We start from the raw sequence: 27,435 nt of genomic DNA, 5'->3' as shown, positions 1-27,435 counted from the left end.
TCCGGACCGTGCCAGATCAGGATAGCCATAGCTACGCCCGGGTTAAAGAAGTGATCCTGGCTCGTTATGCAGTAACCCCAGAGTCCCACCGACAGAAGTTCAGGGACTCACGCAAAACCACGGAAGACTCTTACGCGGAATGGGCATGCCAGTTATCCCTGTTGGCCTCTAACTGGGTTAACAGCAGCCAGGCCACCACCGCAGAGGACATTTTGCAACTAATGCTCCTGGAGCAATTTTACAATCACATCCAGACGGATGTCAAAGATTGGGTGAGAGATCGCAGGCCCATGACTCTACCAGAGGCCGCGAAGTTGGCAGATGAATATGCGGATACTCGCAAGACAAACCAGGTCACACCACAGGTACAACCTCCACGACCAACGGCGCCCTCACACCCACCAGCTGCTAGATACCAACCTCCTAACAGACCGATGACATCTAGCCCTCGCTATCCACGCCAGGAGGACAACGAACAACGCTGCTTCCGGTGCAAACAGCTGGGTCACTTCAAGCAGAATTGCCCCATGAATGACAACACCAGGTCAAATTGGTCTCAACCTGGGTACCGCCCACCAGCAGCAGCCCATTGTGTAGTCTCGGCTTGGGATCTCCAGGAGCTGGGTCAGGAAGAACCATTGGACACCCTTTACGAAGTCCTCACGGTACAATCTGTTATTACGGACAACAGGGAACACCATTGTCAGCTAGTCATGGGCGACAGCCATGAGCCGAAGGGGCCCTGGAGGGAGCTGGGCAGAAAGAGGCACCGCCGGCTACCCCCCAAGAAGAAGAGGTCCTGGAAGCCGTATAACAAGCTGACCTGGGAGGAGAAGAAGCGACTGGAGGAGAGGGAGTCGCAGCGGGCGTCCCAGATGCGGGCCGAGATGTTCACCAAGGGCCCACCGGTGGCCCCTTACACCACCACCCAGTTCCTGATGATGAAGGACCACGTGGAGAGCCTGCAGGAAATGAGCAAGCAGGATCTGAACCGTGAGTACATAGAGCTGGAGGAGTGCATAAGCCGCATGGAGGAGGAGAACAACCACCTGAGGTCACAGCAGGCTGACCCCCCCAGGCTCCATGAACTGGAGATGGAGCTGGAGAAGCTCAAAGAGGAGAACCGGTGGCTGCGGAGGGAGCAGAGGGTGGCTGACCCAATGGGGCACTGATTCCCCCCCCCGGACTCTGAGCACCAGTGCTACAGCATTTCAACAAATATAACTTTTTCTTTTTATGAATCTCCTGTGATTGTCACTTCAGAGCCATAACCTGCCCCCTCCCATAGCGGGACACCTAGATGGCGGCGCACAGACCCATTTGCCGTCTTCACACTGACTTCTGGTGACTCTGCAGATTGCACAAAGACTTGGGGACTGAACGGCGTGTGATCTGACGACCCGGTGGCATACCTGAGTCTGAAACAGTTGCCAAGGGAGGTCAGTCACGCCAAACGGAGTTAACATCGGACTAAAAGCTCTGAACCCGTCAACCCTACTGGACCAGGGAAGGTCCAACCGGGTTTGCCGGAGCAGGGAGAAAAAGGGGGGCCATTGTGAAGCATATGCTTCAGTGTAATTCTCCCTGCTTGTTTTAGTTATATTGTGTGTGTTAGAGGTAAAAAGGGTTCATGTGTTACAGGCTGATTGAGATGTTAATGACCCTTCTTCAGCCAGCTCCCTAGTTCAAATGGTAATTCATTTATAGTGTGTGTGAAGGAGACCAGCCTTACTGTTTACAATGATTAGATAAGTGGTATGTTAATTATTCTGATTGCTTCAGTGTAGTAATTACCTCCACTGATGTCATTATCTAAAGAAATGTGTCTGCATAGTCGGCTCTGACGTGTCTCCTATAATCTGTATGGGAACCCCCACTGTGTGAGGGGGGGTGGAGATTTCATTGTTCCTAACAGGTTGTAACCACATATAAGCTGAGAGTTGTGTCATTAAAGTGTGTTGTTCCAGCAGTAAGCTTGTCTCATGTATGGCTTTTTGGGGCGACTCCAGGAATATTCCTCCTCGTGGAATATTGGGGTGATTTTCGTTATGGGAAGAAGGGAACGTTGACGGGGATATCATTGTAATACCGTCACCCTCCACTTTTCTTTACCATACTTTTTCCATGCTGTCCTTCCCCTGACCTGTATATTAATGCTTCCCAGTGCCGATCCTGACCTCTCTGGGGCCCTAAGCAAAATGACATGTCAGGGGGGGGGGGGGTCGCTGCCAACATTGACATGTCACATTAAAGATTAAAGTTGAGAAGTGTGTGTGTGGGGGGAGGTGTTCTGCTGTCGGAAATTACATCTTACATGTAATTGAGAAGCGGGGGGTGCTGACTTCTTACCTCTTCTCCCATGCAGCCAGCGAGTTAAGGGGTCGAAAATTACTTCTCACCAGACGGGGCCTCTAATAATTTGGGGTGCCCTCTGCAGCTTTGCGGGGGCCCTAAGCGGCTTGCATAGTGAGCCTATAGGGTGGATCGGCCATGATGCTTCCCCTCCCTTATACTGCACACTGAACATTAACGCCTTAATTTCCATCCTGCCACTGTGCATGACCTTCACATTTAATGTATCTAGCACACCATTCCCAAGCTCCATGTTCAACCCCTTTAATACCATGCTATAGCAGGTTATCAGCAGTTGTTTCCTCACATGCTGTGTCTGTAGATTGTTTACACTGATAATACGGGCACTGATGAACAGTGCAGCTCGATCAGTGTCAATCAGTACAGCTTATCAGTGTCTATCAGTGCCACCCATCAGTGACCATCAGTGTAGCTTATTAGTGGCCATCAGTGTTGCCTTATCAGTGCCGCCTCATCAGTGCAACCTCATTAGTACAGCTTCATCAGTGCCCAGCAGTGCAGCCTCATCAGTGACAATTAGTGCAGCTTATCAAAAAATTACTTATTTGAATTTTTTTTTTAAAAAAAATAAGAAAAACTATTTTCTTCAAAAATGTTGTTCTTTTTCATTTGTTTATCAAAAAAAAAAACTTTGATTAAGTACCACCAAAAGAAAGTTTGTCTAAAAAAATTAGTAAAGTAAGGGAAATTTTTTGACAACATTTTTGCTATTTGTTTTTATTTTATAGCAAAAAAAATTAAAACCCAGTGGTTATTAAATACCTCCAAAAGAAAGCTCTTAAACATTAAATAGGAGTTCCACCCAAAAATGTAACTTCCTCTTAACCCACTCCTCTCCCCCTTACATGCCACATTTGGCATGTAATTTTTTTTGGGGGGGGGAGTGGGGGCTTCAGGAGAAGGGGACTTCCTGTCCCACTTCCTCCTTCCGCCGAGGGGCTGCCCCTCCCTGTAGGCAATCGACTGGGACACATGACAGGTCCCAGGCGATCGCCTGTCCAATCAAACAGCGCAGCGCCGGGCCGCGCCGCATGCGCAGTGCCGCTCGCGCAGTGCCGCTCGCGCATGCGCAGTGGGTGCCCGGCCGTGAAGCCGAAAGCTGTCACGGCCGGGTGCCCACAGTGACAATGAAGACGCCGGCCGGGGAGGGGGGGAGAGGAGCGGACCCCCGGCCGGCAAGTCGCTGGAACGCTGGAGCAGGTAAGTGTCAGTTTATTAAAAGCCAGCAGCTACACTTTTTGTAGCTGCTGACTTTTAATAAACTTAAAAAATGGGTGGAAAACCCCTTTAAAGTTTATTTGGGTACAATGTTGCATATGAAACTATCACAGCACTGAAAAGTGACCTGGTAATTAAAGTGTATTACAGGCTGGTGCTCAGTGTACTCGATCAACATGTACACATTGTTGTGTCTATCAAAGAAATAAAAAAATTAATGGATGAAAGACAAAGATTTGTTGAAAATGTCAGTAGTATTACATTTGTATTAATTCATTTTTCATATATTATTTAATTGGATTATTCAAAGTAGTACATAATGTATGGAAAAGAGTACCGCTCCAAGCCCTGCGATCTATGCTGTGCTCCCGCCCTGTAGTACTGACAGGTGCAGACTCTTGGCTGATCTGTGGAAAAAAGAAATGTTCCTGGACTGCCGCACTCTGATAGGCGATTTATTGAAACAAAATGAACAAAGGATAAAATCCAAAGCTGTATAACATCCAAAAATTGATTGCAGTGTTGCATGAATTTTTGGATGGTATACAGCTTTGGATTTTATCCTTTGTTCATTTTGTTTCAAAAATTCGCCTATCAGAGTGCGGCAGTCCAGGAACATTTCTCTTTTCCATAGTACATAATGTATGCAAGTGTTTCCATAAAAGTTTTCTTTTATATAATATAATATTGCAATATTACCTAAAGAGCAACTCCACTTTTATTGCGAGAAAAACATTTCCTCTTGGGTGATGCAAGGATTTTGACAAACGTTTTTGCAGATTCCTACCTCTTTCATAGCAGGGCACAGGGAACTTGATAGTTAATATTGTTTTATTAAAGGGTGCCCCGCCCCCCCCAGGGATCTTTGATTTCCTCCGTCTTGGTCAGGTAGATCTAAACCTAACAACTACAGGTTGTCAACCCACAACTTTCATCGAATATTCCTATGTTAAATATGGAAGGAACATTTTAAAGTGTACATTTTAGGGGAAAAAATTGCTATGAAGATCTATCACATTAAATACAACGAGTTGAAGTTGAAGAGCAGTGATGACAACCCCTTGTGATATGCAGTCAGAGATAAATATGTTTTAAAATTGTAACTGTTTTAATTGCAATTGCAAAACAAAACTAAAATGAACTTGTTAATAACTATGGTACATTCCTCCACAATGCACAGATTTGAGACAGTAACATATAACACTGTAGCTCATAAAGTACACTCACCGTCACAGCTACAACGTTGGAGCCTCCTGGGGAATTTTCTGGGATTCTAGCAACATAATATTCGGAGGAAAACTTGGGCACATTATCATTAATATCCAAAAGATGGATAGTTATATCTGCTGTTGAGCTGAATTTTTCTGGAGTGTTGACTTCAATAGCGAGAAGCTAAAGATGGGAAAAAAAAAACTGTTAGAAACACATTAACCTGTGGAGCTCATAGTGCCTATAGAAAGTATTTTTTTTGTTTCCTATTTTGCCCAGAAGGGGGCAGAAAAAAAAAATCTTGACTTGCTTTGTGTAAATGACAGAAGTCTGCTCTTTAAAGAAGTGTAATGAGCTTCTGTCAGCAATAGAACCATAACAAATACAGATACATACTCTTGCTGAATGTGTCTCTCTTTGCATGGACAGAGCACATAGTATTTTAAGTGTATTTCCACATTTGTTTCAACGTGAGACAAAGGTAGTATAGTGACAGAATATGTTTAACTAATCATTGTCACCACAGCATACACTGAATTCTGAATTAAGTTCTTTGTTGGCGCAATGGAGAATATTTAAAAAGGACTCCATTGTTTGAAGAGTCTATCCCTATAAAAAGTAATGGGCAAAGGAAATATTGCTGTCACTACATTATTCCTGTAATGGCTCAACATGACCGGTTTTCCCGTCGGGAAAACTTCCATGACAGCTTTTGGCCGGGAAAACCGGTCATGTGTATGCTTCATCGCAGTTTTCCCGACGAGAAAACTGCAGGGAAAAAAGAGAACATGTTTTCTTTTTTCCCACCGGGATTTCCGGTGGACTTTTTCCCGTATGAGAAAACTTTAAAAAAAACGGCGTAGGGGTCTCACTCAAAATCCAACCAGACCCTTCAGGTCTGGTATGGATTTTAAGGGGAACCCCACACCAAAATAAAAAAAAAGGCGTGGGGTTCCACCCAAAAATCCATACCAGACCCTTATCCGAGCACGCAACCTGGCAGGAAAAGAGGGGGGACAAGAGAGCGCCCCCCTGAACTGTACCGGGCCATATTCCCTCAACATGGGAAGGATGCTTTGGGGTCTGGACCCAAAGCACCATGTCCCCATCTTGATGGGGACAAGGACCTCATCTCCACAACCCTTTTCCGGTGGTTGTGGGGGTCTGCGGGTGGGGGGTTTATCAGAATCTGGAAGCCCCTTTAACAAATTAGACCCCCAGATCCCGGCCCCCTTATGTGAATTGATAACAGGGTAAAAAAAATCCAGCAATGTACATCCATTCTCGAACGGAGAATACAGAGAAAAAACGCAGACATGATCCTCCTCAACTGGTGGTTCCCGTCGAATGACACTACACCCGCCGTGACAGCTCTTAAATAGCTGAGGGCGGGGCCACCCATCACGTGCGCGGGTGAGCCCGCCCCCTCTGACTCAACATGGGTTTTCCGTGGCGTCAGAGGGGGTACTGCGCATGCTCCGTTTTGAAATTTCCCGCCGTGCTTTGCGCAAAATGACGTTGCACCGACGTCATTTTTTGAACGTCGACGTGAGTTACGTCCTTTCCTATTCACGGACGACTTAAGCAAAAAAAATTCAAAATTCAAAATTCGACGTGGGCACGACAGCCATACTTTAACATGGCAGGTCTAAATATAGGCCACAAAATAGCAGCTCTAACTATACGCCGGGAAAAGCCGACTAGCGACGACGTAAGAGAATGCGACGGCCGCGCGTACCTTCGTGAATCGCCGGAAAAAGCTAATTAGCATACCCGACGCGGAAAACGACGCAAACTCCACCCAGCGGGCGCTGAAGTATTACACCTACGATCCGAAGGCGTACGCCTGTCGGATCGAAGCCAAAAGCTCATGTATCTTGGTTTGAGGATTCAAACTAAAAATACGACGCAGCAAATTTGAAAGTACGCCGGAGTATCAGTAGATACTCCGGCGTACTTCTTCTGTGAATCTGGCCCTAAGGATATAAACATTTTTCCCACACACATTATGACCACAAAAACAAAATACATTTTGTACATAAATTATACTTTAACAAAACAAAAACACAAAAAATTCACATTGACCAATAGATAATCCATCAAATTCAATTATCATTTTCCATAACATCTTTTGGAAACACCATCACATATCCTGTAATTATTAAATTACTACATTGAATTAAGTTTGGTAAATAAATTTTACTGTGGGATTGTCAAGTGTGTGTACCTTTTAGGAAGTAGCAGATTACTGAAATACACCCAAAATTATGAAACATGTAAATAGGCAAGCTAAATAATTTCGTATGCCATTTATTCTGTTGGCAGACATGATGCCAGACATGGTTTAACTACTTCCCACCTGCAATATAGCTAAATGACAGCTACAGCATGGGCTTAATTTGCCTGGAGGCCGTCATATGGCCTCCTGTGATCATGCTGCTCTGTGATCGCTGAGTCCCTTGGACTCAGCTGATCACAGACTGAGGTAAAGGGCCAATCACAGTGGCTCTTTACCATGTGATCAGCTGTGTCCAATGACAGCTGATCACGGATGTAAACACAAGTCACAAGCCTTTCCTCAGCCTGACAGTGTGAGGAGGAAAGAAGAGAGCTGATAACCAACTTGTGTTAAAGAGATATCTACACTGATTATCAGTGCAGTCCCATCACTGCTCACCAGTGCTGCCAATCAGTGCCCATTAGTGCTACTAATCAGTGCCCATCAGTGCTGTCAATCAGTGCCCATCAGTGCTTCCTCATCAGTGTCACCTACTGTATCAGTACTGCCTATCAGTGTCTATCAGTGCTGCCTACCAGTGCCGATCATTGCCCATCAGTGCCACCTATCAGTGCCCTTCAGTGTGACCTATCAGGGCCCATCATTGCCTCATATCAGTGCTACCTCATTAGTGCCTCCTCACCAGTGCCCACCAGTGCCGCCTCCTCAGTGCCCATTAGTTCCATCTATCAGTGCCCACCAGCGCCACCTCACCAGTGCCCATAAGTGCCCATTACTGCAGGCTATCATTGCTTATCAGTGCAGCCTCATAAGCGCAGATCAGTGAAGGAGAAAAATTACCTGTTTGCAAAATTTTATAACAAATTAAGAAAAATGCTTTGTTTTGTTTTTTCAACATTTTTGGTCTTTATTTGGTTTGTTTAGCAAAAAAATTAAAAGCCAGTGGTGATTAAATACCACAAAAAAAGCTCTTTTTGTGCGAAATAAAATATAAAAATGTCATTTGGGTACAGTGTTGACATCGCTGAAAGCGGAAAACTGGCCTGGGCAGGAAGGGCGTGAGAGTGCTCAGTAGGTAAGTGGTAAAACAACCTTGGCATTTCCTACTTATGGTTAACATCATAAACATTTATGGTGTTACAATTATTAAAAAAAAATAAGGATGGTTGTTTTTTACTTCAAATTTAGAATTTTAAAAGTAAATTAAGGTGTTAGCCTTGGATACTTTGATAAAAATAATGAAAAAGCTGAGAAAATAATAACATACTACAGCAACAAGGAAGATGTATACAAAGGAATTATATCCCCTAAATCACCAATTTAAAGAAATTACTTTTCAGATGTTACCGAGTAACATAGGAATGAAAAATATATACCTTAAAAGTTAACAAATGAAATTTTTCATAGTCTATTCCTGCAGAGTTCTCCACAATTATCGTTACTTGAGCCTCATTTAATACAGTCTGTGGCACTACACGGAAAATTCCTCCTGGTCCAACCAAACGCAAGTTGAATTTTGCGTTTGCTCCCTGTTAAAAGTGTTATTAAAATTACATTTATTACATTGTATTGCAGAACATCAGTAATTTTTAACAATGCTTTATATTTGGTACAGATTACAGAATAAGCTACTGACAGAACACCGGATAATACATAATAAGCTACCAACCTGATCTGAATCATTGACAGTGATTTTAAGTCCACGTAGTATCTCTCCCTCTGGTGGATGCTCATACATGGTTAGTTCAAAATGGTTCTGGGGTCCATTTTCCCCATAGAAAGTTGGAGGGTGATTATTTAGATCAACAACTCGGATGGTCACTACTGTAAGAGCATGACCTACCACATCTCCATTAGATGTTAGTTCAGATGCCTGTAAAATTAAAATTAAAAGGATAAAAAAAAAAAACATACATAATTTTTGATGCATACCAAGTAGAAATGAGCACATCAACTTGCAAACCAGGTAAATTTGCCATATGAATACAATTTTAAATGAAGTGGGAATTCATAAAGGGACTTTCAGGCAATAGGCATTTATGAATTCCACTGCATAAACAACAGCTTTACTAAAATACTTGTGCCAGATCCACAGCCAGCGGGCTTAACTTAAATCTTCCTATTTAAGTTACACCGCCGCAAAATTTCTACCTAAGTGCCCGATCCACAAAGCACTTACCTAGAAATTTTCGGCTGTGTAACTTAAATCTGTCCGGCGCAAGGCGTGCCCAATCTAATGGGGCGAGTCCCATTTAAATTAGGCGCGCTCCCGCGCCGGACGTACTGCGCATGCTCCCGACGCGATTTTCCCGACGTGCTTTGCGCAAAGTTACGTTACGCCGAGTTTTGTGAATCGTGCCGGGTAAAAAAAGTTGCGTCGGGAAAAAAAAGAGATGCAGCGGGAAAAAAAAAATTTCAAAAAAGATTTGACAGCGTCGCGGGAAAGAAAGGTCTACTTTTACATGGTGTACTAACTTTATACTTTGTAAAAGTAGCCCTAATTTTGCGTTTGCAAACTAACAACTTACGGAGACTTCACGAAGGGAAACCGCTTTGTGGATCTCCGTAAGTGCTAATTTGCATACCCGACGCGGAATTTCGACGAGAAATGCCCCCAGCGGCGGCCGAGGTACTGCATCCTAAGATCCGACAGTGTAAAACTATTACACCTGCCGGATCTTAGGAATATCTATGCGTAACTGATTCTGTGAATCAGTCGCATAGATAGAAACGGGGATACGACGGAGTATCAGTAGATACGCCGGCGCATCCCTTTTGTGGATCTGGCCCTTGGTTCTTTACATGTTATTTTCTTTTACAAACACAGCATTGGAGCAAGTAGCATGGTCAAGTACTAGCCACACTAGGCTATTTGCCTTTTACTGTGTAATATCTCAGTAAAGCAATAGTGAGCACTGAATAAGCAGCACAATACCTAACAGTTGCTTACACCAGCTGTTTAAATGTGCTCAGTTTATAATAATAATGTTACATCACGTGCAAAGAATTCCAAAGAGTAATGTTCATGCTGCTCACTGCTAGACCAAAGTTTATTAGTACAAGTAGGTCCATGATGCAGACAGCTAGGTATTAAGATAAGAAGCCTGTACATTTCACAACTTAGTTGTAAGATTTTAGAGCCCCGGGAAACATATCTAATGCCGCGTACACACACGAGAAAAATGAAATTTTTTAATTGGTCGTTAAAAACGGTCGTGTGTAGGCTCCAGAGCATTTTTCTCGATGTGAAAAATGGGCATTTAAAATTTAGAACATGCTCTATTTTTTCTTGTCGTTTTTCACGTCATCGTTTTTCTCGTCGTGAAAAACGGTTGTGTGTACGCTTTGATGACGAGGAAAAAACGTGCATGCTCAGAGGCAAATTATGAGAAGGGAAAATTTGCATAATCAGCCCAAAGGGTGGCGCCATTCAAATGGAACTTCCCCTTTATAGTGCCGTCGTACGTGTTGTATGTCACCGCACTTTGCTCGAGCATTTTTTTTCCACGATCGTGTGTATGCAAAGCGGGCTTGATAAGAATCAGGTCGAGAAAAACTTTGCTTTTTTTCCATGACATGAAAAATGGTCGTGTGTACGCGGCTTTAAGATCTGGGGACTGTGGAGGCTAATGGCTGTGGGACCTGCTCCTGTGAGGGAAAATGGCAAATTTAACTTGGAAAAGCCATTAATACAAATGTGTGTCCTAGCAAGACAAACATGATTTAATGCAGTTTTAGTTGGGACTTTAGTTAACCTTTTATATAGTAGGTCCGAAGGAAACACCACCGGCATCTGGGAAGGTATTCCTCTTGGCATGCCACCTGCACTCTGTTACAGCTTGGTAATCATGGGGTTGCATACTGTCTTTCTCAGCAGTTTGGCTTTTGTCCAGCCAAAAGATGACTTAATTGCACTTGTCCAAGATCTTCTTTTTGCCTTCATCACTGATCTTGCCCTGGAGCTTCTCATCCTCCACAAGATAAAGGACTGGGCCCAGCCACAAACATGGTCGTGTTCTTCCAGCTGACTGGCCATTGACCATGGCAAAATGGCAGTGGCCACATGCCCATCCTAGGCATTCCGGCGGCCGGGGCTGTGTCGCAACAGGGCCAAGGGGATATAGGGACACCTTCTCCTACCAGCTCTGCATCCTCTACCCCTTCTAAGAGGAGCCTAGTTAAATCTTGCCCGAGGATGTCAACACATGGAAGAATCCATTCCACAGGAAGAAACCATAGCAACTTTCCTGCAATCAATGCACCTATTCTCAATTCTACAATGAAGAACATGCTGGTGTCCCTCTGTGTGGACATTAATGCTTTTCTGAGACAAGTTAGAAGTGACATTGATGACCTAGAGAATATAATCGACTATGTGGAGACTAAAATGGAAGAATTGGCCTCATCCTTCAATACCATGGTTGACTCTCAATCTGAAAAGGGCGATGACAATGTTTGGATGAAGGCCAAACTTGTGGATTTGGAAGACTGATCCCCAAGAAACAACTTAAAAATCAGGTAGAACTGATTCAGAAATGCCTCTAATTAACTGCCCGCCTTAATCCAATCCATTCTACGCTCTGTTCTTCCTAACACATCTCCCATGGAACTTGTTGTGGATAAAGTACACTGCCTTCCTAGGCCATACCACCTTTCTAACAACATTCCGAGAGATGTGATTTTGCAGCTACACTTCTTCCACATAAAATAGCAGGTTGTTGCAAACCTCAGAGGCTTTGAGTCCAGTGCAGGTTTGAAAATCTAAGCACAGTGATAGCATTGAGATTATTCTGTATGAAGAGCCTATTAGTACTTGTTGCCACTTCAAAGTCCAGGTATGACCTCCCCATAGAAAACTGCACACACACTGCCCATTTATTTTCTAAGCCCTCACAATGGAATTCAAAAATGCTTTGTTAAATGAATGAGAGGTATCATTACCAGTAGATATCGCATGCTTTACACTCTCTACCTACAATTCTCTGTTGCCTTCCAGATGAGGAATGGTCTGCCCTGTTGTCTAACAAGGTCCCTGCTTGGTCAACATCTTTTTTTTACAACTTACTCTATGATAATCTGACCTTTGTCAAGAATTTAGCCTTGCTCCAATGGGAAACCAATCTAGCATCACAATATTCTGATTCACAATGAAAATCAGTCCTAAGATCCCTTTATAGAGCTTTAAAGGGGTTGTAAATTTAAAAATATTTTCCACTTAAACTAACGTCTGAGAGGTGCTGATAAAGAAAAAACTAATGATTGCCATTATAAATCCTTATATACCTGTTTCTCATCCTCCGTCATTCCTGAATCTTTATTGCCACTCATTTCCTGCTTTGTGGTGCGTGTGCATAATAGCTACATCACAGCCTAATGGAAACTACACTTCCCATTAGGCTTAGCGGCATCACGCATGCACAGAGCCTTTAATCGCCGAACGAGAATGAGTAAAGTTCTTGTGGACACACACTGCCACACTCCGCCCCTAGTATACACCCATTCCCGCCTCCCCAACCTACACACATTCATGTCTGCCCAGTCTACACACATTCCCAAATCCCCAGCAGACTAAGCCACATTATAGAGACGCCCACTTATGCCCTGCCTGTGAATTGTAGACAGTCTTCACGCAGCTCACGCAGAGCTGTAGTCATAGGGAGGGGGCGAGCACGTTCAGCTTTCCACCATGCAAAACGGCTCAGATGCTGGTGGAAAGCAATATGAGGAGAGACAGGAAATTACTTTTTGAAAGCTGGATTACTCACATTTGGATTGCAAATGGAAGGACGAGGTAAGTGACACTGTAATGCACTAGCTTACACCAATGAATTTGGGCAATAAAAAACTAACCTTTAGTGTCCCTTTAAGCTGTATAGACAACTGGCAACTGTCCCTAAAAATAATCACACACTGATATTACACCCAATTCTGCCCTGCCAAATTCAGCCCTACTAACTCCCCACATTCTTGGCGAAACTGTGGTTCCGTTGGTACATTATCACACATTCATGGGTACTGTAAAAATCTTGGTTTCTGGAAAAAAAATTACAACTGATATCAGAAGTAACTGGCATGCTTGTGAAACCCAACCATGCTCTAGCCTTACTAAATATTGGTATAGATACAGTAATATTCCCTTCCATATCTTGTATTGTCACAAAACTCAATAAAAATGTATTGAACCGAATGTCAAACGTCACTCCATGGGGTTGTGGGATACCAGTCATTTCAAATTTGCTCAGCAAGGATAACAACTTGGGTAGTAGGGTTTGAAGATCTGTGTCTGTGGATAGTTGTGTTACACTTGAGCAAGGTTGTCATAACTCAATTGGCAATCTTGATACCCAGTGACAGAGAGGTGACATCAAGAAGCAGGAGGTCCTGAACATTTTCTGATTTGTCTCCAGACAGGATAACAGCCTAAACAGCTGCACCAAAGGCCACAGCCTCACCCGGATTGAAGCTCTTGTTCAGTTCCTTGCCATTGAAACATTCCTGAAACACATTTTTGATTTTGGAAATACATGTGGACCCTCTGACCAAGAAGATATCACTATAACGCATATTATTGCTAGTTCTGGAACACTGAGGTTGTCATTGTCACTGGCATATTGTACAAGTCATTCTAGTATTATGGAAACCTGTAAAGACAAAATTATGGAAGCTGCCACAGTTTTGTTTTTCTTTGTGGTCCATTAAGCCAGTGGTCATCAACCCTGTCTTCAGGGCCCACTAACAGGCCAGGTTAGCAAGATAATTGAAATACATCACAGGTGATATAATTTGCTGCTCAGTGATTGCAGTATTCTAGTCTGCATCTCCCCAAGGTAATACATAAAATCTGGCCTGTTAGTGGGCCCTGAGGACAGAGTTGATGACCACTGCATCAAGGGACCCAGGAATTTAGTAATTCATGAACATTCAGTTTATACTGCCAACTTCAGGAGTTTCGGACACTGACAAACAAAATTACCTTTACCCAGCCCCTGTCTAGAGAATGAGGCAAATCTCTGCTCACTTCTACCATCCAGCCATGTGCAATCAAAAATATATATTTTTTTACTTGCACGTGATTGGGTATTCCTTCCAAAGTAAATGTTCATCCACACTCACTAAGCTTAGGGAATATTGTCTTGCACAGGTAATTCCCTTGCAAAGTAAACAGTCTATTAGCTTTTAATAAATCAAGCCCTCAGCCTCCCTAGGAACAAGCCAGGATGGCTTGCTAACTGGAAGTTTTTCAGAAAGACTTCTGGGGGGCATTTAAATTGCCTACAAGTATGACAATAATATTAATTAATATTTTACAAAGCTTTACAGTTTTTTATTATCTACAGGGGTTTCTTGACTTCATGTTCCCAACTAAGCAATAAGCTTTTTCACAACTAAGCCCTGTTATTCCAATCTTTTATTCATTTCATTGCCCAGTTTTAACCCATGCTCAGTTTCCTATAAACTGTAAGGGCCAGATTCTCGTACGATCGCGTAACTTTGTGTGGGCGTAACATATCTGATTTACGTTACGCCTCTGCAACTTAGATGGGCAAGTGCTGTATTCTCAAAGCACTTGCTCCGTAAGTTGAGGTGGCGTAGTGTAAATCTGCCGGCGTAAGCCTGCCTAATTCAAATTTGGATCAGGGGGGCATGTTTTATGTAAATCTTCTGTGACTCGACGTGATTGACGTTTTTCCTGAACGGCGCATGTGCCGTCCGTGGAATTTCCCAGTGTGCATTGCTCCAAAGTACGCCGCAAGGACGTCATTGGTTTCGACGTGAACGTAAATGACGTCCAGCCCCATTCACGGACAACTTACGCAAACAACGTAACTTTTTCAAATTTTGCCGCGGGAACCACAGCCATACTTAACATTGTTACGCCGCACTTACGCCACCATATAGCAGGGGTAACTATACGCCGGGAAAAGCCTAAGGTAAACGGCGTAACTTTACTGCGTCGGCCGGGCGTACATTCGGGAATTCGCGTATCTAGCTGATTTACATATTTCGATGCGTAAATCAGCGTACACGCCCCTAGCGGCCAGCGTAAAAATGCAGTTACGATCCGACGGCGTAAGAGACTTACGCCTGTCGGATCTAACAGATATCTATGCGTAACTGATTCTAATGCCCCGTACACACCATCACTTTATGTGATGAAAAAAAATGACGTTTTTAAAAACGTCACTTTAAATGACCGTGTGGGGGGGAAAACGTCGTTTTATGTCTTGTAAAAAAACGACAAAAAAAAAATTGAAGCATGCTTCAATTTTATGTGTCGTTTTTCAAAACGTCATTTTTTACTTCACATAAATTGACTGTGTGTAGCAAAAAACGTCGTTTAAAACTAAGTTTTTTCACCCGCGCATGCCCAGAAGCTACTTATGAAGCAAGCTTCAATGAAAAAAAGTGGTGAACATAACCTCGCTTTGCTAGAACATTGTGAGAAAAATGATGGTGTGTAGGCAACTTCGTCTTTGAAAATTGAAGTTTCAAAAACGTCATTTTTTACTTCACAGAAAATGTCGTTTTTTTTCATCACATAAAGTGATGGTGTGTACGGGGCATAAGATTCAGGCGCATAGATACGACGGCACAACGCAGAGATACGACGGCGTATCTCCACTGAGAATCCGGGCCAAAGTTGATAATCTTTGAGCTGCAATTTCAACTCTAAAAATAAATATGCCTATTTCCAGAAAAACAATGTGCCGTCAGCTTTACACACCTGACACAGTTTAACAACAGGTTGAGAAAAAAAGATTACGTGATGTATCAGTTGCAAAGTTTAATTATTTTAGTATATCCAATGGATGCATCTTATTTTTACTCAGGAGTACTTATAGTATTGGATGGATACTTATAAATTGGATGGAAAGATTTAAGTACATCCATCACTCTGCCATAAAATATATACACAGTATATACAGTATATAAGTATATAAAATTACATCTGCAATATTTTTATCTAGATTTACTTTCCACGATATGCTTTCTGGCCCGACTCTGGCCTTTTAAAAAAAAAAATTAAGCTTGTCACAGCTGCATCATGTAGAATGGTAGACAACTGAGAAGTGTCAGTGGCAAAATGTCACCCTACTGTGACAGCAGTACCATTCTCGATGTACAAACACAAACTGAATAAACTGAAGGAACACAAGACACTGTTGTAAAAAATATACACAAACTTTGCAGGACAGCAATAATGAGGACCCAGCCCTACTGATTTGTCAGTTGGGGTGGAATCTTGTATTATACACAGGAACGTATTTCTGGAAGCAATGTTAGCTGAGGGTCATTGTGTTTCATTTTTGGCACTGCTACCCAAGTCATGGCCTAAAAATGTACAATCCCCAAGCAATATATATAAAGTCCAGGTCCAGCTTGAAGAAAAAAAGGAAAGCTCAATCCCTGGCATATTTAAAAAAATAAAAATATGCTTTTATTGAAACTAGCAGCCAGCGGTCTTGGCCACTACTCCCAGTCAAAATTACAGTAGGGAGAACTTCTGCATGTGTACAATGGTGACAATAGGGCCAGTTCATGGAGTAATCACCTGAGTAACTTTTTTTTTATAAGGGAAGCAGTGGAGCCATTTACCTGCTACTATCTCCATGGGGGCAGATCCACAAAAGCATTACGCCGGCGTATCTCTTGATACGCCAGCGTAATTTTAAATTTCCCGCGTCGTATCTTTGTTTTGTATCCACAAAACAAGATACGACGGCATCTGGGATCGATCCGACAGGCGTACGTCTTAGTACGCCGTCGGATCTTAGATGCAACTTTTCGGCGGCCGCTAGGTGGCGTTTCCATCGAAATCCGCGTTGAGTATGCAAATTACCTATTTACGGTGATCCATGAACGTACAGCTTTTTCCAGGGTATAGTTAAAGCTGCTGTTATGAGGCGTACTCAATGTTAAGTATGGCCGTTGTTCCCGCGGACAATTTGGAAATTTTTACGTCGTTTGCGTAAGTCGTTCGCGAATAGGGATTTGCGTAGAATGACATCACCGTCGGAAGCATTGGCTTGTTCCAAGTTCATTTCGAGCATGCGCACTGAGATACCCCCACGGACGGCGCATGCGCAGTTAAAAAAAACGTTGTTTATGTTGGGTCAAGACGTATTAACATAAAACACGCCCCCATTACATCCATTTGAATTAGGCGCCATTTCGCCGGCAAAGATACACTACGCCACCGTAACCTACGGCGCGGATTCTTTCAGGATTTGAAAAAAAAAAAGTATGTTACGGCGGCGTAGTGTATCTTAGATACGCTATGCCCGGCGCATAAATGCACCACTGTACGAGGATCTGCCCCATAATGTCTAAAAGATCCATAGCACACTATCGCCCTTAGGCATGGTCAGGATCCATAACATTTGGACACACTTTTGTAAGGTCTTTTATTTCAAGATGGTCTCAGGCCCAGTATGCTGGCCTTACACCTCGAAAGTGGACCTCATTGTGATAGCATTATAATTCTTGGTCCAATTTGCTGTAAACAGAAATCCTTTCTTCCTGATACCCAAATACAAATAGTTTAAAAGTGTTATTGTTTGTACACATTCATATTTTTCTTGTCACAGCTCCTAGAGTAAAAAATATTTTATGCATAAAAAGTTTAGATCCAAGTGTTATTAGCTGCGTGATTTTGCATTTTGTAATTCTTCAACCTAAACAATATTTTTAGTGACAGTATAAAATTATGACACAGAGTAACACAACCATTGTGCTCTGGTGCTAAAGGAATTTTACTGAGCTTGACTATGTTGACTATCCAGGTGACAACTTAACATGGACACCTGAACAGCATACATTAGTTCCAGTAATATGGAGATTTTATTTTATCTTCCATTCTTTATTGGAATTTTAACAGTACTGAAGGAAAGAACATGTATCATCATAATGCCACATTATCCAGTCCATTGTACATTCTCCTTTATTAAAATGGTTTCTGACATTGAGGCAGTTACAGCAATTTTCAGAAAGCAATCAGTGAAATATGGTGGAAAGAGGTAAAAGCTTTGTTTCAACCATTGGCTGTATACAAGTGGTCTGATAAAAGGTGTTGGGTAGTTGGTAGATCATGTAGATTCCAGAGCATCAGTTGTAGGTTCCAGTGTGGGCCCTGGGGTTCTAGGTCAGCATGTAGGAACCAGGTAGAGAAGAAGGAAGAGGTGAGGGAAAGTAGAGCAGCAAATAATCAAGGTAAGTAGATAGAGACACAAGGTAAAAACAAGGGGATAAGGGAGGGAAATCAGGAAATGATATCTGGATTGCCTCACTTAATTTGTTCAAGCAAATAGAAAATTTGTCCTAATAATGGATGGTGTAATGGATGTATTTTGTCAAGACATTAAATTCTTATAAACCTGGGAGAAAGTGAAATATTTTCAACAGTACAACCTTGTCTTAAATGTTTCAAGTCTGTCTGATTTGAAGAAAATGTGTATCTTATATTTCCAGATCAAACTCAGGCACAGTGAGAAGAGGCACACTGAGCAAGGCATGAGTGGGGAGGCACAGTCATGCTGGGAGATGTCACCTGTGAAACAAGGACCACTGTGGGAAGAAACAGGCACAGAGGTGGACACACTGGAACAGGAGGAGCCACAAGGGCACACTGACAGGTGGAGTGGCTAGATAACTTTGAGTAAGGGAGTAGGAGTCAGTGCACACTAACAGACAGAAGATTTTCTGGGCACTCTGACAGGAGGAGGATCTGTGGGTCACTCTGGCAGTAACTTAGAGGACCGGGAGTAATTTGGAGTAAGTTGGGGCACTAGGAGTAAATTAGAATAATGGGAGTAATTTTGGACTAACTTGGAGTACTGAGAGTAATTGGAAGTAACTTGGATTTCTGGGAGTAATTGGGAGTAACTTGGATTACTGGGAATAACCGGAAGTAATTTAGATTACTAGGAGTATTTGGGAGTAACTTGGGTTACTGGGAGAAAATGGGAGTAACTTAGAGTGTCGGAAGTAATTTAGAGTAACTTGGAGTACTGGGGGTAAATTGGAGTAACTTAGAGTATTGGGATTAAATTGAAGTTCTGGGAGTAACTTAAAATATAACTTGTGGTCTCTGAGTATTTTTGAAGTAACTAGGGGTACTGTGAGTATAGCGATATCCCCATTGGGGGTAAATTGTCCAACAGGTTTGGTGAGGCAACCCAGTGCACGTCTTGCTCCATGTATACATCCCTTGAAGAGCAGTTCAATGGAGAATACTGTTGTGCACGATGTGAGCTAGTTGTTTATCTGAAAGCCCAGATCTTGGACCTAAAGAATCAGGTGTCAACACCATGAACCATCAACAACCTGGAAAGGAATTTGGACATTACCCAGCAGGTGCTGGAGAGGACCAATATAGAGGGTAGGGAGCTGGGTGACAGTTAGAAGAAGGGGCAGAGGGAAGAGCTTTAGAGAACCTAGTACTGATTTAATACATCCCAATAAATATGCCAAGTTGCATAATGTTGAGGATATCAGCTCAGGGGTGACATTGCTGGAGCAGACTTCCTCCCCCAGCTGCCAGGGGAACAACTGATCCGGTAAGAATGTGGGGGGCAGGTATACAGGTAAGGTTAGGCTGATGGTAGGGGACTCAATTATTAGAAGGACAGATAGGACAATCACCAAACGGTATGTGGTTTACCAGGTGCTAAGTTCGGTATATCGTGGATCGGATGGACAGAATGAGGAGCCAGCTGTCATGGTGCATGTTGGTGCCAATGACAAAGTTAGAAAATATTTTAGGGACATAGGGCCATATTCTCAGAGAAGTTACGATGGAGTATCTCAGGATACTCCATCGTAACTCCCTTTTTTGGCCAGTGTATCTATGCTCCTGATTCTCAGAATCATTTTTGCATAGATACACTTAAGATCCGCCATCTGTAAGTCACTTACACTGGCGAATCTTAAATGCAATGACGCCGGCCGCCGCTAGATGGCATTTACGTGAAGGAGTCATTTGCATATGCAAATGATCCTTCTACGCCGATTCCCGAACGAGTTCGCGTCGCGTAACCGTCGCTAACGTCGTTTGCGTAAGCGGAAACTTACCCCTGCTATATGAGGGGTAAGTTTCCGCAAGTCTCGCGTAGGCCATGTTACGGATGGCGTCGGGTCCCCGTCGTGTTTTTTCGTCGGATACGTCGTTTACGTAAGTCGTTCTTGAATACGACTTTACGTCAATGACGCACACGTCGGCGTCATTGACGTTTTCCGCCGAGAACTGGAGCATGCGCACTGGGCTTTTTGCAGCCCGGCGCATGCCCAGTTCTTTTGCATCGGGGGCGCGCTTCATTTGAATAGAAGCCGCCCCCTTGGAGATCCGCCAGGCTACGCCGGGACACTTACACTCCGCTGTCCCAAGTTATGGAGCAAGTGGTTGGGGAATACAACACCTGCTCCAGTAAGTTGGGACAGCGGAGTGTAAGTGCCCTAAGCGAAGCAGGCGGAGATTCTTTGAGAATATGGCCCATAGGCTTTATATTAAAGAGAAGGACCTCCAAGGTGGCATTCTCAGCAATATTGCTTGTACTCCGATCCATTCCAGAGAGGCAGCAGGAACTTAGAGAAAATAACAAGTGGCTGAGGAATTGGTGCAGGAAAGAGGATTTTGGATTCCTGGAGAACTGGGCTGACTTTCCAGTTGGTTACAGGCTCTTTAGCAAGGACAGACTACACCTAAATGGGTAGGGTGCAGCTTTGTAAGGGGAGAAGATGGTCAAAAAGTTTGAGGGGCTTTTAAACCAGGTGATGGAGGGGAGGGAGCAGAAGCTTGTCCAGCTACTGAACAAAGGACAGAAAGTAGTATGGTGGTCAATGCAGCTGAAATACATAAGTTAAATACATGTGGGCTGACAGAAACATACTGCAGCTTGGGAACAAATAGGGAACAAACGGCTTGTGGTCAAACAAAACTAAAAAGCATGTTCATGAATGCTTGAAGTTTGGTAAATAAAATTAGGAACTTGAACTACTAATACATGGGGAGAATTTAGACTTCATGGGAGTAACAGAGACCTGGTTTGACAGCACACATGACTGGCTTGTGACTGTCCAGGGATACTCACTGTATCAAAGGGACTGAGTAGATAAAAGAGGGTGAGGGGTGTGCATGTGTAGCGCTACCCCCTCAGGAGCCGCTGGTTGTTGTTGGGATCAGCCTATTAAGTTACCTCTCAGTGTTGTCTAGGGGTGTAGTTGATGAGTAGAGTAGTGAGCGATTGTCCAGTCAATCAAAGAAGGTTTTCAAATGCTTTATTTTCGGCCCAACATAGCCAACATCAACATGAGGTAGGGAGAAAAGGTTGATGAAGCGATAGAGAACTTTACAGTATCAGGCCTGGATATGAAAGGAGCAATCCTGCTCTCAACAGCACAGTAGTAGTAGTTACAGTTCGTCGCCACTCCAGCCAGAGTGGGTGAAGCGCCCCCGGACAGACTCCTGCCACGAGCCTGGCAGCCGAAGTGTCACTTTAGATTGCTGGGAGGAACAGGCCTCTGCCACAGGCCTAGTACTTAAATGAGCTGAACAATTTGAGTGAATCCTCCCAGTAGATTAAGTAAGGGTCACCGGGTTACAGTTGAAGTGTACCTGTCAATGTCCCGGTCACCAGATCCCCGATGGTTCGTTTAAGCCCTGTTGGACAACCTGCTTCTGGGTTCTCCTCAAGCCGACCCCCCATCGAACGGCATTCAGCCTGGGATCTCCTCAATAGAGCTGGGGACCCAGTAAATCACTGGGGCCCCTTTCAGCAACATGGAGCTCCGCATAGCATGCGACCCCGGACTGGGAGGCCATCGCCAGGGTCCATTGGATGCGCACACCCTAAAGGTGGGTGCCGCACCTGGAACCCGCGAAGAACCTCACAAAATGGCGTCTGCCACAGATATACTCTCCCCCAGCATGCCCCGCGAGGGAAAACTCCTCTAATTGGCTGCTGGGGAAAAGTGGCTCTGCCAGAACCCCTCTAGCGCCACCTGTTGCCCAGGGGTGAAATCAGCACCCCTGGAGCGCAGACTGACCTACAGGACAGTTCAGGAATGACAGCAGCCCAGAATTTAGCAAATTGTGAATGGGAGCAAAATAACTCTCCCATTCCCCACTAACTTTAGCGTAGTGCCCATACTGAAAGTAAGGGGGCGCTACACATGTATATAAATTTGTTGGTGCTGGTGAAAATGAGGGATGCCATTTCTAACAGAGAATTGGAAGGGGTAGAATCCTTGTGGATGAAATTTCAAAAGGAAGAAACAAAAGGGAAATTAACCACTTGCCGACCAGCGGCAGGTGAGCTCTTCTGTGCGAATCATCATACCTGTACACTCGTGCAGGCACAGTTGCGGGCAGTGTGCTCTCACTCCAGCTGCATGCTGTGGGAGCATGCCCAAGGTTAGGGTGGACAACCCGCGAACGGATGTTTGCCGGCAACCCGCGAACGCCTAGTACAGAGGCAAAATGGGATCTGCCAGTGTAAACAAGTGGATCCCCGTTCTGCCAGGATGACAGAGATCTACTGTTCCCAGTGATCGGGAACAGTGATCTCTGTCATATCCCACTGAGCCTATCCCCCCTACAGTTAGAACACACCTAAGGAACACACTTAACACCTTGATTGCCCCCTAGTGTTAACCCCTTCCCTGTCATTTTTACATTGATCAGTGCATTTTTATAGCACTGATCAATGTAATAATGTCACTGGTCCCCAAAAAGTGTCACCTAGAGTGAAATTTGTCCGCCGCGATGTCGCAGTCCCACTAAAAATCGCAAATCGCCGCCATTACTATTAAAAACAATAAAAAAATATAAAATGTATCCCATAGTCTGTAGACGCGATAACTTCTGCACAAACCAATCAATATATATGCTTATTGCAATTTTTTTTACCAAAAATATGTATACAAATATATATCGGTCTAAACTGATGAATAAATGTTTTTTTTATATTTTTAGTTTTTTGGATATGTATAATAGCAAAAAGTAAAAAAAATTTTTTTATTTCTTTCAAAATTGTCGCTTTTCAAATACCACCAAAAGAAATCTCTATTTGTGGGGAAAAAAGGACGTTAATTCTGTTGGGGTAAAGCGTGCCCACGCACTTGTCAGTCAAAGTGACGCAGCGCCATATCGCAAAAAATGGCCTGGTCATTAAGGGGGCAAATCCTTCCAGGGCGAAAGTGGTTAATAGTGGGTGTATGCTACATGCCCCCTAGTCTGAACGATGAAGAGGAGACTGTTTTTCTTTTACAGTTATAAATGGTGGCAAGGCAGGGTCTCACTTGGTGTCTATGTGTCTCTCTGGTTACACCTTTATATGCAAGCATTCACTTGTGATTTTGGTTCCCATTTTCCATGGGAACCAACAAGGTAAATCACCAAAGGTTTCACCTATACTTTTAGCACCTTGTCCTTTTTTTCCCTTTGGTTCCTTTAGTATCTCACCTAGGATATATTTTTCTTTTTTCTTCTTTTTTTCCATCCACTTTCATACTTGGTGGTTGCTCAGTTCTTCCCTTCATCTGACCTGGTGTATGAGCTTTTCACACTTTTCAATAATATTATACATTCAATATATACTACTGATCTCAATCCACAGAAGTGTTGGCTCACTGTCATCTACATTTGCACATTGGCCTTGGGGAATCCACAGTGCTCCCTGCTTGTCCACGTTTCTCTACCTCAGCTCCCATGCCAGACATCTCTAACAGCTCTGATCCTCTGTTCACATCTATGCAGTTGACGTGAGTATTTATAGGGATGTCCATCTTGTCCCTTACACCCATTTTGTATTCCTATTATTCAGCTACAATATTATACCATATGGTTATGTCTCTTTATAGATCATCATTGCATTCACCCCTGAAGAGTTGGTACACCCAAACGAAACACGTCAGTTTAACATAGATGCATGATGTCCATACAGATGATTGTATGTCTTTTATATTGTTTTACTCCAACATTTTCTAATACCATCTAGCCCCTTCAGTGGGTCATATTGTGCAGGACCTGCCAAGTACTATGGCAACAATATGTATATGTGTTTTTTAGCATGCTCTGCGTTCATGCAATTTTGTGTATGCATTTTTTGTCATTCTGTATGCTGTACATGATCTCACAAGGTATAATAAAATGCTCTTTGCTAAGACTGCTTTTTGGTATACATGTCTCTTCAAAGTACTCTATAGGAAGTGGTGCATTTATTGAAATCTCTGGGCTTCATGAATAATTTGATAAAATGTATTTGGGATACCTTTGCCAAAGATATGTAGCAGTATAAATTATGGCCTAAATTTCTAAAGAAATATTACTTATTTGCTAAATTTTATAATAGAAACTAAAAAAAAAAAATATTTTTTTTTGGGCTTTTCGTGCTAATATCATAAAACAATAAAAACCCCAGTGGGGATTAAATACTACCAAAATAAAGCTATATGTGTCTAAAACAATTATAAACAATTGTCTTTGGGTAGTGTTGCATGACTGAGTAATTGTCATTCAAAGTGTGAGAGCACTGAAAGCTGAAAATTGGCCTGGGCAGGAAGGAGGTAAAAGTGTCTGGTATTGAGGTGGTTAACATTCTATGAGGAAGGCAGTGGTAATATGGATAAGGGAAGGACTATGTATGTAGTGTATCTACATTTTTTTAAAGCATTTGGCACAGTACCTCAAAAATGCCTAATCCACAAATTGAGGTCTGTTGGCAGCGACAATATGTCGTGGATAAAACACTGGTCTCAGGGACATGCCCAAAGAGTGGTGGTAAATAATGTTTCTGAATGATCTGAAGTTGCAAGTGGGTTACCCTAGTGCTCTGTCCAGGGACTAATTATGTTTAACTTGTTCATAAATGATATGGAGGTTGGTATAAATAATTCAATCTCAGTGTTTGCTGGTGATACAAAGTAAAGCAGGGTAATAACTTCGCAACAGGATATATAAACTCTACAGAAAGACCTCAATAAATTGGAGGAGAGGGCAAACACATGGCAAATGAGGTTCAATGTAGGGAAATGTAAAGTAATGTATTTAGAGGCTAAAAATATAAATGAAAGTTATACCCTAGAGGAAGAACCTTTGGGTAAATCAAGAATGGAAAATTATCTGGGGGGTCCTGGTTGATGAAAGACTCAGCAATAATATGCAATGTCAAGCTGCAGCAAGCAAGGCAAGCAGAACATTAGCTTGCATTTAACCAATTCAATACAGGGCATTTTCACCCCCTTCCTGCCCAGACCAATTTTTTGAGTCCGTTTTCATCGGTTTGGACCGACCGTGTGTACGCGGCCTTAATCTCTGCAATTAGTGTCCCTGGATGCACGCTGTGATTATATACCGGGATGTGGGTATATGTAGGTGTTTCTAAACAGGGTACCCCTGAAAGGTGGTTGTTTGATACCTGATGCCTAATTTGCTGCGATCCTAAGCCAGTTAACATTGGGGCCCGATCTGTATGGTGGTGCATTTGTTGTCTCTTTAAAGCTGCATGCATTGAGTGACTGTTGGGCTGTTAAGCAATAGTATTAAACTTTAAACATAATCACCTGCATCACTACACAATTAGAATGCAACAATTAACCACAAAATGCAACAGTTCTTAGAATAATATTATATACAGTATTTAATTAGCATTAAACTGCTAACTGTGATGGGATAAGCACAGTTAATTTTGTTCAATCTGGCACACAGCGAATCATCATGTCCAGAATGCTTGCCAGTCTGCTGTCCCCAGGAATACGGTCCTCTGTGGCTCAGTCCTCATGATCAAGTCTCCACAAGGCTCAGTTCACTCCTCTGCTCCTCCTTCTGGTGTAGCCACACACAGCCCCCAGGTCTGCACAGCTCCAGGCCCAGTACACAGACTATAAGTGGCTCAGTCTCTCAACTCTCTATGTATGCAGAAAAGAGCAACTGGTCTACTCTCTCCCTGGTCTTCGCACACAAGACTGTTTCCTCTCAGTGGCACAAGACTGTACTTTCATGTTCCCAGCACACGAGAGAGCGTTTTCCCCCTCAGAGCCTGGGAAAATGAATTATTCTCCTCTGATCACAAGGTGCCTCCTGTCCCTAGTAGTCACCAGCTCCATTCCTGCTCATGGTGCAGCCCTCCTAATGAAACTATATGAACCATGATCCCATACTATGAATATGTAAATAAATGCAGATGTCTACTAGCCTACACTTTATGTGCCCCTAAGAATAACACTAACATTTTACACATCTCTACTGCTATTGCGGAATTATCATATGACTTTGACAAAATTGTGGACATATTTCGTGACTCTTACCAGCCAATGGCTCCTTACTTATTGGTAGCTACAGGTCGGATGCTATCATAGTTGAACCTACTTGTTGTCCTTGGGATGCTCAGAATCAAGTCGACGCATGCTTGGAAGCATTGAACTTCATTTTTTTTAGCACGTCGTGTGTTTAACGTCACAGCGTTCTGACCCGATCGGTTTTGGAAACGATGGTGTGTACGCACATCAGACCATCAGTCTGCTTCAGCGGTGAACCGATGAAAACGGTCCGTTGGACCATTCTCATCGGATGGATCGACCGTGTGTACGCGGCCTGTGAGACTTTTCATTGCACTTTGTGGTTAGTTATTGTACTCTACTTGTGTGGCACTGCAGTTGATTATCTTTATATTTTAATATTATTGCTTAACAGCCCAACAGTCATTCATTGCATGCAGCTCTAAAGAGACAGCAAGTGCACCACCATACAGATCGGGTCCCAATATTAACTGGCTTAAGACTGTAAATTAGGCATCGGGTATCTAACCACCTTTCAGGAGTACCCTGTTTAGAAACACCTACATATACCCACATCCATGAATATAATCACAGAGTTCAGGGACACTTACTGCAGAGATTAACTGTAAGACTTTTCATTGCCTTGTATACCCTTTACTGCTTATGCTGTGTATACCAGATTAACTTGATTTACTGTTATTGTGGACTAGGTAAATTGCCATATTATAGTTTAGGATTCACGTTACTTAGTCTAATGCATTCAAACGTATTCAGTTATAGTGCTTCTCTATTAAGTTTGCATTTACCTGCCTTGCAACAATATATTCACTTTATCTCATGTCAAGTAGCTTGTGTGGAATACAGTATGTGGTATACCAAAATTTAAATTATAACCAGGATTGTCAGAGAGTTTCCAGAGTCGCGTCACACCATACCAAGTAGCTTCCTGTGGGGTAACCGCTACATTTACATTTTGACAAAAGACATCATTTCTTGTGGACTTAGGTGTCCACCTAACTATGTGTGTTAGAAATAACAGTCTGGGTTTGAGGTATTAGACTGTCAATTAAATCATGTGCCATCAAAATGTTTTTGTTAATCATGATCAGTGTGCAAGAGAAAAC

The 27,435-nt window shown here is 43.0% G+C and overlaps 1 protein-coding gene across 2 annotated transcripts in view; it reads right to left on the bottom strand.

Moving 5' to 3' along the window:
- The window catches only part of CDHR1 (cadherin related family member 1), a 226,927-nt gene that overhangs the window by 86,171 nt on the left and 113,321 nt on the right, over positions 1-27,435 (bottom strand). For both annotated transcript variants that reach the window (XM_040320726.1, XM_040320725.1), the window contains exons 11-13: positions 8,709-8,912; positions 8,416-8,568; positions 4,819-4,983 (exon numbers count right to left, since the gene is read on the bottom strand). In XM_040320726.1, coding sequence (XP_040176660.1) covers positions 4,819-4,983; positions 8,416-8,568; positions 8,709-8,912 — 522 coding nt within the window. The remainder of the gene's footprint in view (positions 1-4,818; positions 4,984-8,415; positions 8,569-8,708; positions 8,913-27,435) is intronic.

Source organism: Rana temporaria, chromosome 8, assembly GCF_905171775.1.
Source record: "Rana temporaria chromosome 8, aRanTem1.1, whole genome shotgun sequence".
Taxonomy (NCBI): Eukaryota; Metazoa; Chordata; class Amphibia; order Anura; family Ranidae; genus Rana; species Rana temporaria.
This window is presented reverse-complemented; position numbering and strand designations above follow the sequence as displayed.